This window comes from Uloborus diversus, unplaced genomic scaffold (assembly GCF_026930045.1).
Source record: "Uloborus diversus isolate 005 unplaced genomic scaffold, Udiv.v.3.1 scaffold_468, whole genome shotgun sequence".
NCBI lineage: Eukaryota > Metazoa > Arthropoda > Arachnida > Araneae > Uloboridae > Uloborus > Uloborus diversus.
This window is the reverse complement of record NW_026558646.1, coordinates 122552-138467: the sequence shown is the minus strand read 5'-3', so window position 1 is coordinate 138467 and position 15916 is coordinate 122552. Positions and strand designations below refer to the sequence as shown.

Genomic DNA, 15916 nt, shown 5'->3' with positions numbered 1-15916 from the left:
TAATATATGATATGTATTATTTCTTTTTTCATAGCAAAAATATTCATATAATGTGTCCTATATTTGTCCTATATTTTTTGTGGAAAATGTCCTATATGTGACAAGTCGGTCACTTCTACCCCTGTTTATACTGTCACTTGGATAAACAATTTTCATCTTTGCAGTTTTTGGTCACTCGCCACTCGTTACAACGCAATTTGAGGTTTTTCAATACGCGAATCAATTTGCGCAAGAAAAATGTGGATGTTGCGATTCGAAATTTCCGAAATTAATTTTTTGTAATAAAATCTGTGTTAAAACTACGTTGTTTAAAGTTTTCGCAATTAGGAGAGCATATGTTCAAATAACCGTAACACAAATTTTGGTTCTATTGGTTCAGCAGACAGGTGGCTAGTTGCAAAAATACCTTTTTTTTTGGAACAAAAGTAGCATTGTAGTTTATCTTAAGCTAAAAAATGTTTTAATTATTTTGTTTTCGAGAAAAAAGCTTTAAAACCAACAAAGTTCATTACTTGACCGTTCTGGTCAACTACTGGCATTAATTGCATTTTAGACAACCAGTAGTTGACCACCCCTCAATCCCAGCATAAATGATTAGTAAAATGATTCAATTTTTTTTTATTTACTTAGTATAAACATGGATGATCAGCATATATCAGTAACTGAACCTGAGGAATAAAATTTGGCTTCAAGGAATACGATTAAACATTTTATCTCATGACAATTCTTACTAGTAAGAAAAGTGATTTTCTTGAAAATTTTCATGTGTCTCTGTAAATTGTACCGTCTTAACCTCCATTCAAAACTTTAGTTACAACTATAAATTATAAGAGAACACTTCATGGGATGCTATAAATTAGTTCCAGCAATCAGATTGAAAATATCTACTTATTTGTTCTTGTTTTGCACATATTAGTGCTCGAGTGGTCAACTACTGGCAGGTGGTCAACCACTGGCAAATCACCCCAATACCCTACACACTTAACAGCGCAACGACTCAGTCAAGACTATCTCTGAACACGCCGCCTTGGCTATTTATAAATCCCCGGAAAGTTTCCACAATATTCCATTGAGAAATTTCGATTACGTTGTACCAATATTTTCTTTTTATTCCCTTCAGAAATCTCATCAGGGGACCATATACGTCATTTCGAATGTAAGGGGGTTGTTTACTCATTACAAGAAACTATTTACCGGTTAAGTTAATACGATAATTTCAGAGGAAAATTAATGGAACAACCGCCAAAATTAGCCAGACTGCAACAAATTAATCATAGAAACAATTACTATTTTCAAGATTTGTAACACTATATTAGGCAAGTGCGACCTCAAATTAAGATTACTAAATTAATATTGCATAATGAATATTACTATTGTGATAAGAATTGATAAAAATTGTGATTAGTTTGTGATGAAAGTTGTGATCTCTATTAATACCAACAACGTTTTTATTTGAATCGGCTTGGGTGGTTTTATTGGTCATACTTAATTGGATTGAAGGTCTTTTTTTTTTTTTTTTTTTGAAATGTTCAGTCAAAAGAATAAAGTAAGTAGGAAGGAGTAAAGTAGAGTAATATATATATATATATATATATATATATATATGTATTACAAAATGTTGAACATTTTGTTTCAATTTTTAAAGTTATTTCTGAACAAAATGCCGTGTTTTTTTTTTTTTTTTTTTTTGCAAAAGAGATGATATCTACTGTTTTATACTAGAAGAATATATTTAAACCCCCAATGCAGAGTAATATAAAATTTTGTGACATGCCTCGCTGAACAGATGCTTGAGCTGCAGAACAATTCTGTTCAAATGTGGTGAGGAAAACTTAGACAAATTTTCTGTGAAATTTCTGCTGACATCCGGCAGTTTCTGCAGAAATATCATATTATTCTAAAGCTGAAAAGATCCTGATTTTTCTAGCGTTTTTGGTTCCCCTTTACCTTATTTTTCCCAATCGATCTTCATCCACTGCCATTTCCTCCATTAAAGTATGTTTTGGAAACATGCCAACATTGAAGCACGTCCATTGCCGAAAATTGCGTGTCTTGTTTGAGATTTTAACCTTCTTAAGTCCTGAAAATATTTCAATTATTTAGAAAGTTTTGAAGTGTTTTTTTATGTGCTGCCCTAATTTGACTCAATTGATATATTATTTTAGTTATTTTGTTTATTTATTAAAGTTATTTTAATTGCTCCTTCATGCTATGCAAAATGAACCAAAAATGTGCGGTTCGACGCCTAGGTTCGGATTTTTTGTATCTTTGCTCTTTCTGTGCGTTTTAGAAGGCATATAAAATATTTTATTAGAGCCTCAATCGGTTAAGGTTCCACAGAAGTGCATAGCAACAGTTGAGTTTTAAAAACTGTAAAGTGAAAGAAAGGAAACCTCCTGTATGAAACGATTTTGATTTAGGGCATCCGATTTGTGGAAAAGGTCAGGTTGGTTTCTTGTGTATACAACGCTCGAAGTACTTGCAGAACAATTTTGGTTAAATGATTTTACGTAGCAGAACATCACCAAGTATTCTGATTCGTAGTCCAAAACAAAATTGGTAATTTAGGTCTGATAACATGAAGGAAAAAATTCCTAGACTTACGCCAATAGTCACTTGTTGTTGCGAATAGCCACTACCAAAACATTGTGGGAAATTCGAAATTCTAACAGTTATTATTTCTGCGTATAAACGTGGTTTTTTCTTTTTTCCAAAAAAATTTAAAACAGGATATAATCCGGTTTGAAAGTTAACTCTTTAAGTAAAAAGGACTGCTCTCCGCCTTCGACTTTTTTTTTTTTTTTTTTTTGTAAAATCGTCACTGGAAAAGGAACCATCCTCTTCGGCTGTCTTTTGGACTACAGTTTGATGTGTTAGCGAGTCACGATTCCGCTGTCCATCCCTAAGAACCCTGTGTTCTCTCTGTTCCAGGGGAGTGGACCGAGGAGCAGATGGGGAGCTGCCATCGACGTCCAAGCGTCAATCCCAAGATGGCGAAGGACAACCTCCCAAGTAAGTTATCTGTATACGAAGTGACATTGTGCTGTCGTTCATTCAGAACGGGAAGGGATGTCTTCCCTAATGTGTCACATTTGAAGATGTAACAATTATGGAAATTTTAAAGTGGGTTTTTAAAGCAAAAAAAAATGGGGGGGGGGGGGGAATAGAAAAATTGAATTTTTTGTCAATTAATGTGTCACATTCTAAAGAATTAATTAGTTTTAATCATCAAATGGTTTAGAAATTTCGAAGGCTTTCGTCAATCCAAATTGTTATTTAGTGCTTCGTCTTCACTCCCTGTCGAAAGCCAGTCTTGCGTCAATTTCATTTTTGCTTTCCACTTGAATATTTAAAGGTTTTTCTTATAAGTCAAATCATAAACTGACATTTTTGCACCCCACGGTGAATATCCAGGCTTTTAATATGTTCCCTGTTTCAAAACGAATAGTCGCTGAAGTGCTACGTTTTTTAAAGTGAAACACGGAAACATCATTTTGTAAAATAAAAAAAAAAATTGTTTACTAGCCACTGCATCATAATCTTACTAATATTTATATATGCGAAAGTTTGTCTGTATGGATGGATGTATGGATGTATGGATGTATGTATGGATGTTTGTTACTCTTTCACGCAAAAAACTACTGAACGGATTTTGATGAAACTTTACAATAATATAGCATATGCATCAGAATAACACATAGGGTAGTTTTCGTCCCGTTATGGGGGGGCAAAACCCCCCTTAGGGGGGCAATAAAACACAATTTTTGTATAAATTCTCTAATATTGGGATGAAAAAAATACTTGCACATATTTACATTATATGTCCATCGAAAAGCTCTGATTTTTCTGCTGATGATGGCACCTGTTCGAAATTTCTAAGTAGAATAAAAAACGAGTTATGAGCTTTTTAGATCCATGTTCGAAGGCTTTCCTCAACTCAATACAGTATTTAGTGTATCATCTCAACTCTCTGTCGATAGCGACAATTGTTGTATTGTTGACTTTCTTTGCTTTTCGTGATTGTTCAAGGCTTTTCTCAAGTCAAATCTTGAAGTAAGATTTTTTGCACAAGATTGGCAAATAATACATGATTTGGCTGATGATTTTCCATTTAAAAACGGAACTTTAAATGTAATTAATGGTTTTTATTATTATTTTATGCTGATTGAAACACATACTCATTATCCAAACAACCAGCAGATCGCCAAAATTTTTGCAGAAAGATTTCCGTAGCTGATGCATTTGGCAGTTTTTTTCAACGTTGCTGTTTTTGAAGCCGAAGACTACGTCATAATGTTTCTCAGCTTTCACCATGTAAACAAAATATCGCCAATCAAAGAATTTTCAAAAGACCTTTTTTACTGTGTTAAATAATCCAGCAACTAAATTAGGCAAATCCATAAACAGCACAAAAACTTCCATTAATTTTCCTTTTTGCACAATTTCAAACAATCACCAAATTGTATTACTTATTTTGGTAACATTTCGGATGAAACTGTTTAGTGCCATTTTATGGTGACCAAAAATATCTCAGCATCTAGCGACGATATCTCTGTAACGAAAATTAATATTATATCGTTTTACAAAGTAAGGAAAGAATGGGGGGGGAGCATCATCGAAGGTACCCCCGAAACGACTTTCGCAAATTCGGTAAAATCGCACCAAGAGCCACAATGATTGAAATTTCCCCGAAAATAACTAAGCAAGTATAAGGGGGATTACGAGCGCAGCTACTTTTTTTTTAATCACTTCGTACTTCATTAGCCATACAGAGAAGGTTTTAGACTCCATGTTAGAAAAAAAAGTATCAACAGATTAATCTTTTTAAATATGAGAAGATTAATTTCATGTTTTTTAAATTTGTATATGCTTAAATATAGTGCTTTCGTTTTCTAAATCAATATTACTTTGTTCTTTATACTTATTGCTATTTTAGTTTTATGGGTAAGGAAGAAACTCGATTTTTAATCACGTCAAAAAGATGTGTTTTTAAATTCTTTCACTTAGAAACAGAAAACAAGAAGCAAGTAACGATTTTTTTCTAATAATTATTACTGACCCAGGCAACGCGGGTGGTATTTTTGCTAGTCTATCATCATTATCTGCTATCTACCAGAGTTAAGGATTAATCCACTGGAGGTGTGGGGTTTAAAACTTAAAACTACCAAAATATCCCCAAACAGGAAATCGCTGCTTTCAAATGTACGTGGAAGCAAATTTACCACCCCCTCATACCATGACGGGCGACTTTCTAGTGAAGTTAAATAATATAATTGGGGGATTATTTTATGCTTCAGCGCAACATTTGACATAGTTTAATGTTATGGAGCATTAGTTTAAGCTTTAAATTCCTTTGCACGGGTATCGCCGTGAAGGTACAGCTAGTATGTATATATAGGGTGAAAAATGAAGTGCCCGCCGAATCTCCCCCCCCCCCAATTAAAAAAAACCAGCGGTTATCCACGCCACTGGTCAGTTGTGTAACTTTAAATTTTCTGCCCCCCCCCCCAGCAAATCTGATTTCGGCCCCCTACTAAAAATCGTATTATTGTATATTTGAAGTACACTTTTTCGATTTTGGTGGCCTTCTTTGGGGACCTTTGTAAATTTTGCGAAATTTGAAGTTTTAAAAAGGCGATTGTAAGCCATTCTTACATTGCCTTTTTGCAACTTCGATTTCTAAGGAAAAGTTCTGAACCCCCTCATCCCTTCCCCTAACTTCAACCAAAGTGATCCACAAATGTGTTTATAGGATGACATGTAAAATGTAAGGGGAAGTTGTACAAAGATGAGACTTCCGGAAAACTGTTTCGATATAGAAGTTCCCAAAACGCAATTTTAAATGATCTTTGGTAATTCAAAAAGGATTGAGGGGTCGGAGGCTCTCCCCTGGAAATTTTCCTGAAACGCAATTGTAGGCCACTTTTGATGACCTGACGATAGGAGATGAGGTTCCGGGACTGTCCCAGCTTTTTTTGAAAATCAAAACTTTTTGGGAAGGTTTTGGAACTTTGCCCCGGAATTTTTGAAAATAGAAGTTCCAAAAAAAGGAATTTTTGAACATATTAAGAAGAAAGAGGTTTTTTTGGACTCTCTTCCGGAATGTTAACGAAATTGAAGATTAAAAACACATTAGGCTGTTTTTGGTGAATTAAAGGAAATTATTTAGAGGATCTCTTCTGTCTCACTTTCTTGGTAAAGTCCCTATCTTTTATTTGTTTCGAAGAAAAAAAAAAGAGAAAACTTAGTTGGTAATATATTAACAGTTGCCTGCAAAAAAAGTAATCTTAAAACAAAGTAGCTATTCCATTTCTTTTCTGTAAGTTGGGAGGTCAAGAGTTAGTTCGATTTCCCCTTCTAATGTCAGGGACCCTCTTTACTGAATAGGCCAGCTGGGCCATGACCTACAACCCCGGCCATTCGGGGTTGCCCCCAAATTGCGAAAACTGTTTTAGCAAGTGGCAAAAATTGCAACGTATGGCTATAAGAGGGCCCGGAGAAAGTGTTTGGCCAACTACCTCTGATATCTTACTCGGGGGGGGGGGGCTAGACCAATAGGCTCAGGGGCCCAGAATCAATATAAGCATTTAAAACTAAGTTTGATTTTTAGAAAAAGTTAATAAAATTGAATGAAAACAAAGCTCAAAAATTTTTTAGACCTCCTTCCGATTGGTCCCCCCCCCCACCCACCAAATATAGATCCTACCCCAAAAAACTTCTTTTGGCTGTCTCTTATCTGGCTTTGGTACGGTCAGGACTGTTTCCTTCCTTTCCTCTTCATTCAGGAATTTTCCCTTCTTTCCGTGGCAGGTGATGGTCTAGGGAGGGCATGTGGTACTCTTTGTACCGAGCCAAGGTTTGGTTTTCGCGCATGGAAGTTGGACCGTGGGCCCCCTTCTCTCTACTCGGGGCCTACTTACTGAATAGGCCGACTAGACAGTGACCTAGAGCCCCTGCTATTTAAGATCCCAAAATGGCAAAAAATTGTAATATTTGGCTACATGAGGGCCCCGAAAATGCGTTTGGCCAAATGCCCCCGATATCTTAATCGGAGGTCCTAAATCAATAGGTTCTGGGATTCTAGGTGCCTCACTGTGTCCCTAAGGATCATAAATTTAATGAATTCCTTACCTTTTTTTAACGCTCTTATGTTTAAGCTTTTCAAACCAAGTTTGATTCACGGAAAAATTAAATAAAATTGAATGAAAACAAAGCTCATACATTTTTGGGCCCCTTGCGAATTTGGGGCCCCCGGATTGTGGGGCCTTGCGGTACGTACTCACGCCACTGCCACTCGTACACGTGACGTATTTTCCAACCCCAATAACGTTCCCACACCTTTTAGTTCTCATAAGAAGTGAAGGACGAATGCAAACTTAAAGGGGGTATCTTTGTATATTAATAGGCAAGCCGTTTTCTTTCGGTACCGATTCCTCCTCTGTTTGTGAACCGATTTCCTTCATTCTTTCTTTGTTCGGTAGCTATTGCCCAGTTTTAGTGTCATCAGTAACAAATTTTGAAATCGAACGCTAATTAACTGAGATATTAATAAACAACGCATTTTCGTCCTGCATGGCTCTTTCTACGCGAACGGATGGTACAATATTTTCAAATTTGATATGGTTGGAAAGGTCTTTAAAAAATACTCCTAACGAAAAAATTGTCAGGGTGCCCAAGGTCCAACAACCTAAATCCATTAGAAAAAAGTTATAAGCGTTTTTTAGTTAGCGAAACTCAAAAATATTAATTTTTTATCTCTTTTCCATTGTTGAAATTCATTGTCAGAAGCGTGAAACGTTAAGTTTTAATTCATTTTTTAAACCGCTTTTTTTACACGAAAAAATAATTTTAGTGCTTTGAGCTTGGTATGGTTGAAAAGCTCGTGAAAACTACTTCTAAAAACGTTTATCCCCCGTTTACGGCAAAAAACGAAAACCCGCCAAGATGACTAGAAAATAAACTAGAAGCAATTAAAAGTTAGTGAACATTCATTTTTATTTGATTTTTCACGCGACTTAGCGTGAAGAAATTGCTAGATAATATTATGTGTTGCCATTTCTCGCTTGACCATAAAGAAATGCAATTCTTGCATTTTTTAAAAAAATTATTGAGGCTTTTTGTGTAACTATGGGCATTAAAAATATTTTCATTTTTGTTATGTTTTCGAGATTTTAATATTTAAATAAATCATTTTACGGAGTGAGGGGTGGGAGGACTTTCAGTTTCGACGAAATTATCTTCTCAAAATAATATCTGCATTTGCTATCGCCAGCAACAAATCTCAAGGTGAAACTTTTGATAAAATTGGCGTATTATTACGACGTCCAATGCTTTCTCATGGACAATTCTGTTGCCGCGAGTAGAATTCGTTCATTTGACTGTTGAAAATTTTGTATTTTCGCCTACTTTTACAAAGAATATTGCTTATACAGAAGTTTTACGTATTAAAGGGGTTTTACGGTATCATTTTATTCAGGAAGACTTCCATAATCGTGAAATGGGCGAACTTTATCCATTGGTGTAAAATTTTTGACCACCAACCAACACCTGGCACCAAAATGCCAGCTCGAGAAATATTTCTCTTTTTCATACGTAAAAAAAAAAGAGTAGAGAAATGTCTATTTGCAAGGAACTGACTACGAATAAAGTCCCTTTTTAAGGTGGGGTTCATTAAATTTTAACCGTTCGTGGCAAGGGGGAGGAAATAAATGACAAGAGGGACATACAATGGAGAAAATGTGACATCAAGCTTTTTTTTTTTTGATAAGAAAGTTTATTAAAAACAGTATGACATGTGGCAAAGGAAATAGGGAGCATGGTGAAGTGTGAAACTTTGTGACAAAGGGGAGAGGGGTCAAAAATTTTTAAAAGTGCATTAGTCAGTTATTTCCTAAACCGTAAACATATCACAAAAGCGATTTTTTTTAAATAAAATTGCACCATTATTACGAAGTCCAGTGTTTTTGAATGGACAATTTTTAATGTAGCAAGTATCATTCGTTCATTTGTCTGTTTGAAATTTTATATTTCTAATGGAAGAGGTCAAGGCAACTTACTCAATAGTATTAAACTTTTTAGAAGAAATATTGTTCATGAAGAAGTTTTACGTATAGTCTGAGTTTTGCAGCATCATTTCATTCGGGAAGATTTGGATAATTTGGAAATGGGCGCTCTTCATTTATTGGCGTCAAATTTTTGGCACCAATTGCAGCGCGAGAAATGTTTTTTCTTTGCATACGCAAGCAAAGAGTAGGGAAATACATATTTGCATGCGGTTACCACAAAACAGGGGCTGTCCACGAATGAAGTCCCGCTCTAAGGTGGGGTTCACGAAATAGTAACAGTTTGTGACAAGGGAGAGGACAGAAATGACAGGAGGGACATACAATGGGGAGAATGTGACAACAAGCCTTTTTTTAATAGTAACGTTTATGAAAAACAGCGTGACATTGACAAAGGGAAGAAAGGGTCAAAAATACTGAAAAATGTGACATCAGCTCTTCACCACCCCTAACCATAAACAAATCACAAAGATGACCTTTTTTAAAAATTGTACTATTATTGCGACCTCCAGTGTTTTCGAATTGACAGTTGCCACGAGTAGAGTTCGTTCATTTGTTGCTTGGAAATTTATGTTTCTAACGACGAAGAAGCTACTTACTCAGTAATAGTAGACGTTTTATAAGTAACTAGCATTCCCATACCCGGCATTGCTCGGATAATGGAATTATTTGGGGTTAACAGTGCTTGGTGCACCTAGTTTCGAAAATCCCCTGTAATAATAATTACTTATCTTAAAATATAAAGATCTTCTGTGCAGACGTTTGTCACCATAAGGCTTTTAAACGGCTGGACCAATTTTGATCAAATTTTTTGTGTGCAAGCATGGTTTCGAAGCGCGATGGATCGAATCGGAAACGTTTTTGTTAATTAATTAATTAATTTAAACATTGGGTGGTTATACCTCTCAAATGATTAATATTTATTTTAACCTATTGTTGAGCGAGAACTGAAATAAATATTTAACCTGTTGTCAAAGGACAATAAGAAAGCCAGTTCTGCTTTTTGTAATGAAATTTCCTACTGTGATATGTCAATTGAGAATAGATAAAACGTAGAGAGAGAATGAAGCCTTCCATTTCTTAAAAGCAACGATTTTAGGTCCCGTGATATATTTTAAAGTAAAGTACTGGAAGGTTCACGCAAAACGTGTGTTCTGTCGTCGTAGTTGAACCATGTGACCGGATCGGTGCTTTAGATTTTCCTAACCAAATGATCAGAAAGTACCGTACCTAGCAACACATGTTTCTCGGCTGAAATCCATCTGAGTTTTGGCACCAATGTCAAGAATACGTTAAGAATTATCTAACAAATCAGTACATTATTAAAGGAAAAGATGATAGAATTTAAAGACAAAACAAACTTTATTTTCGGCCAGATAAATTACAACAGGGTAGTTCTGTACACGAAAGATCAGTGCAGTGGGAGATCTTTATCTTTGGTGGAAAGAACAAATTAGGCAATATATGAAGTTTAAAAAGTTTTTCATCAAAAGATCGGAGCGCTAATCGGTCGGAGTTGACTTCGCTCACTGATCGGCTGGATTACAGTAACGTGGAGGCTTGGCGACTTTGGCTGTAAACAATAGAGTTGTGTGATCATTTGTTTACATTTTAAAGCTACTGTTAATGTAATTTATTGTATATTTTGTTTATTTGGCGAATGATTTCCAATTGCAAAGAGTTGCTTTTCGTTTTTAAAGAGTTTTTAGTCATTTTAGTTGAAGAAAGCGTTTATTTTACATCGTTATGTGGGGGGAGGGGAGGGATGAGTGATTTTCGCTTATTCGGAGAACTGTTTTTACCTTTATCATTTTTTTAAACGATATCTTTTTTATTGTTTTATTCTTTTTCATATGGGGGATGTTGCAACGGGATTTCCCGTTTGTTCTAGATGGGTAGTTAGTTTTTTACACTTAATATCTGAGGACGCTTTTTATCCTTTGAGTATGGCTGAAAGAACAAACCGTCAAGTTCGGGAGAAAAAATAGTTAATAAAACAACTGCTCAGTGGGCATTAGATAAATCAAGTTGTAATAAATATACGCATTCTGACACCAAGCAGCTTAAAACCTTTTCTTTTTACTTATTTTTTTCAACAAAACAGTTCAAACACTTGATAGTTTATTGATTTTTTTTTACTTTTCAATTTACAAAGTTTGAACAGAACAACGTCTGTCGGGTCCTCTAGTTACCTATAATTTTTCCTAATTTTGGGAGGATCCCGGGGTCCCTGGATTCCTTATATATGTGCCCTTGTCCTTAACCGATCTTTAACTGTTATTAACGATCCTTTTAAAGTATTGATTATCTTTGCAAACACAGACCATCCACATTTTATTGTTATACCTATGTTTAAGCAAGAACTTCTTTGCATACAACATTTTTAGTTTTTTTTTTTTTCCTGGTGCTAAAATTATTAAGCTGCTTGACGAACTGACTTTGGAGCAAGCTACATAACATTGGCCGTGTGAAAATAAGTCTTCTCATAAATCGATCCCTGCTACTTTTAATGTCTGTCCTTGTGACTTATTAATGGTTATTGCAAAGCAAACTTTAACAGGAAACTGCACTCTTCTAACTTCAAAAGGATAGTCCGCCTGTGATGATGTTCTTAAAACTTCGTTTCTAGTTTTGAAAAAAATGAAAGCAAAAGACAGAAACATTATGATTTGACTTGAGAAAAGCCTCGAAGAATCACGCGAGAAACAAAAACAACATCAAATTTATAGTTCGCTATCGACCAAAAGTTGAGATGAAGTACTGAATAATGATTTGAATGGAGGAAAGCCTCCGAAAATAAGGGATTTGAATTTCAATGACAGGTTTTAATTTCGCAGAAATTAAGAGGTTTTAATTAATTTCTCCCGAACTAATTGAGATTTCAAAAAATCCTTTCTTAGTGGTTACTTTCGTAATCATGCGGACATGCCTGCCGAATTTCAAGTCTGAAGCTTCAGCGGTTTCGGCTGTGCGTCGATATATATGTGTATGTATATATATATATATATATTATTTCAGGACATTGATTTTTATATATTAAGATATTGTTCACACAGAAGTTTTTCGTATAAACTGAGTTTTGATGCTTCATTTCATACGGGAATATTTCCAAAATTGTATTACTGACGATTTTTACCCATTGGCGTCCATTTTTTTGTTTCCAATGCCAGCGCAAAATTTTTTTTTTGCTTTGCATACGTAAACAAATAGTCGGGAAGAATCTATTTGCATAGGGTTAGCACAAAGCAACATGGTATCCAAAATAAAATGAATCAAGCCAGGAATTGGACGACCACTTCTCAATGGGGCTGTTTTCTTCAGTCAAAAGTACTACTTTTACTCACTGAAATTGATAGAATAAGTAAAAGAAATAACATGGGGCCAGAAAAAAACTTTTGTTTTCTCGACGGTTATTTTTTATTCATATTTCAAACGTTCGATTTTGGAAATAAAGCGTGATCTTTATGACGTTACAAGTGATGTACTTTGGCGCGCTACTCCATTACCGTGCTAAATGTTTACGCCACGCTATGATCATTTGCGCCGTGCGCTAATGGCATCAATGAATGGCATTTCATCGCCTTTGATGCCATGTGCAGAAGCGTAAAAACTGAATTTCAATCTGCGCACCGACTAAAATAATTGTTAAAAAATATTAAATTTTTTAAAATTATTTAAAAAATGGTTAAAATCCATGTTTCTAAACTTGCTTTTTCAGAAAAAAACACTTTAAAATTTCGGAAACGACCCCATTACCGATATATCCCCTCTCATCGATATATTTTGAGATTGACGGACAAAAAGCAAAATTGGAAAAAAATTACCTTTCGTCATTGCGTGTACGTATAAAAATTGTCTGTTTCCGGATATGCAGTAAACGAGAGCAAAAGTGGAAATAAAAATGTTGGGAACAGTTAAATTCATACAAGGTTTCTCAAATATTCATTTGTGAATAGGGTCGAATTTCGATCACTGGGCGAACATTTGTGGGTAGAAAGAGGTGAAGATCTAATACATTAAAGTGTTCCTATAATATTTGGAAAACTGTTCATCGATGCAGTTTTCTTCGCATGCGTACTAGGGATGCGCCGGATAGCGATGATACCGGATATCCCGCGCTTTGTCTGCCGGATTCCGGATATCCGGCTCTACAGTTGTTTTTAGTAAAACAGTGCATCTTTATTCATTTTTACGAAATGCTGTTTCAGAATAAGGAATCGAGCTTTTTCACAACTCATTTCCTCAGAAACAAATTAAATGCATTTAAATGTAATTTTTTAAACCATTCTATTTCCATGTAGGGTGTATACGAGCCGTTCTGCACATTCAATGAAACACTAAAAGAGCAGAGCCCCAGATCGTATCGTAGGGCACAAACTTTGAACGAAAAATATATCTGCGTATAAACAACCCTAGTTTCAACTTATAAATCATTGTTGTTGTCGAAACTGAAAGCAGATAATTTAAATAGAATATTCTCCATGTTTTGTGTTCATGTTTAATGACCGACATCGTTAAATCATTGATGTTTATGCAAATGAACCTTGTTTCCATCTTTTACCACCATTGCTCTTGGTGTGGCCACAGAGTGTTGTCCAATGTGTAAAGCTGTTGTGGCGGTCAGGGACTTTTTCAATATGCTCATCTCTACTAATAATAAAGCTGAAAGTCTCTCTGTCCGGAGGATGCCTGGATGTCTGTAGGATGTCTGTGACGCGAATAGCGCCTAGACCGTTCGGCCGATTTTCATGAAATTTGGCACAAAGTTAGTATGTAGCATGGGGTGTGCACCTCGAAGCGATGTTTCGAAAATTCGATTTTGTTCTTTTTCTATTCTAATTTTAAGCCCATTTTTCACAGAAATTTAATAAAATGGGAAAGAATTTGTTCTGAAAATTATCTTTCTCTTCTTTACTTCTTTATCTTTCTTCTCTTCTTTACTTCTTTATCTTTCTTCTTTTCTTTTCTTCTTTACTAATAATAAAGCTGAAAGTCTTTCTGTATGGATGTTTGGATCCCTGTGACTCGCATAGCGCCTAGACCGTTAAGCCGATTTTCATGAAATTTGACACAAAATTAGTTTGCAGCATGGGGGTGTGCACCTCGAAGCGATTTTTCGAAAATTCGATGTGGTTCTTTTCCTATTCCAATTTTAAGAACGAAATTATCAGAAGATGGACGAGTCAATGACGAAATTATCATAACGTGGAACCGTCACATGGGCACGAGCCAATTGGTGAGAAAATTCACCATACATTTTTTGTAAATATACAGGCGAACCAAAGGACCTTTCAATTTTTATATTACGGGCAAAACCGTGCGAGTACCACTAGTAATAAATATAGTTTGGTGGAAATCGTGTGCTGTTTCTCAAATTCCAATCCAGTAAAATTCATGATGGAGTAAGAATTTAGGGCATTGATTCAAAATGTCCCGTACCTGCATCAAGCTAAATATGTTTAGATTTAAGAATTATCTTTCATTTATTTTGGAGGTTTTCTAGTCCAGATTTCATTCAAATAAGATTTCATGTGAACGGGAGCGGGAAAGTGATCGAAATCCCTTCCGCTTTCAGTTTGAGCGGAACCTGAATCTCTCTCTCTCTCTTCCAGGAGACGCCGGCCGGAGGACGGAGGTGCGTCGGAGACGGACAAGTGCGGGCGGACCGCGTTGCACTGGGCGGCAATCGACGGAGACACGGAGAGGATCAGGGAGCTGCTGGAAGGAGGATGGAACACGAGGGCGAGGGATGTGGATGGAAAGACGCCCCTCCACCTGGCCCTGGTGTGGGAGAAGGAGGCCGCGGCGGAGCTGCTCGTGGAGGCCGACTGCGTCACGGATGTCGCGGATGACGAAGGGTGCACCCCTCTGCATCGCGCTGCCGAGAGTGGGTGCGTGAATGTCATCCGTATGCTGCTCGCGGGAGGGGCGAATGAAAGTGCGAAAGACAGAAGTGAAAACACGCCCCTCCATGTTGCCGTGATCTGGGGGAAGGAGGCCGCGGCGGAGGCGCTGCTGGAGGCCGCCCCCGAATGCGACGGGCCGGACATTGTTTACCGCACCCCCCTGCATTATGCTGCGGAAGAAGGTCTCCCGCGGATAGTTCAATCTTTGCTGTCGAGGGGTGCGCGTTTCAAGCTTAAAGATAGATTTGGACACTGTGCCCTGGACTTAGCCCTAGCGGGAGGGCACGACGATGTGGCGAGAGTGCTCCTGGCGGCTTACGCCTGGAGTTCCATCGAGATACATTGGGAGGAGATGGAACTCCCGAAGGATGGCGAGGAGCGCGGCGTCCGGCTGCTCTCCGAGTGCGAGGCCGAGATGAGGGTGGCCCTGACGGAGGGGTCCCGCCTCTCCCTCCGCGACATCGCCCGCCGACCCCCCTCCCGCCTGGCCCGGCGCCTCTCCGACGAGGCGATCCGGCGGCTCTCGGACCGGGACCTCCTGGCGCGGGACTTCCCGCTCTTCGGCGACCTCCTCCTCGTCCGGCTGGGGGAGGTCCGGGAGAGGAGGGCCCTGGAGGACCGCTTCCTGCGCTGCTTCCCCCTCCTCTGCCCGCCCCTGCCCACCACCTGCACCGACGTCCTCCTCGCGTGCCTGGCGGACGACGACCTGAGGAACTTCGCCCGGGCCGCAGAGCTCTAGTCTACGGCGAAAAAGAAAATAAAAATCAGGACTTGAACTGTATGAATCTTTTGTTTTTGAATGTGCCCGAGATAGTTGACTGAACTTTATCTGCTGTTTTCGAAAACAAACCCGTTTGTCTTGTCAAGATGATTATTCTGAGACACCTTTCAAATAACTTTGTACATCATGTGCGAAATGCTTTGTGTGTATGAATCACGTAATAAAAG

The 15916-nt window shown here is 37.4% G+C and overlaps 1 protein-coding gene across 1 annotated transcript; it reads left to right on the top strand.

The window, feature by feature from the left end:
• Positions 1 to 2931: 2931 nt before the first annotated feature.
• LOC129233493 (ankyrin repeat and protein kinase domain-containing protein 1-like) lies at positions 2932 to 15707 on the top strand (the record flags this gene model as incomplete). The annotated part of the gene is made up of 2 exons (XM_054867511.1): positions 2932 to 3012; positions 14675 to 15707. Coding segments are annotated over 2 exons (1114 nt in total), but the record flags the coding sequence as incomplete, so codon positions are not given.
• Between the last annotated feature and the right edge of the window lie 209 nt (positions 15708 to 15916).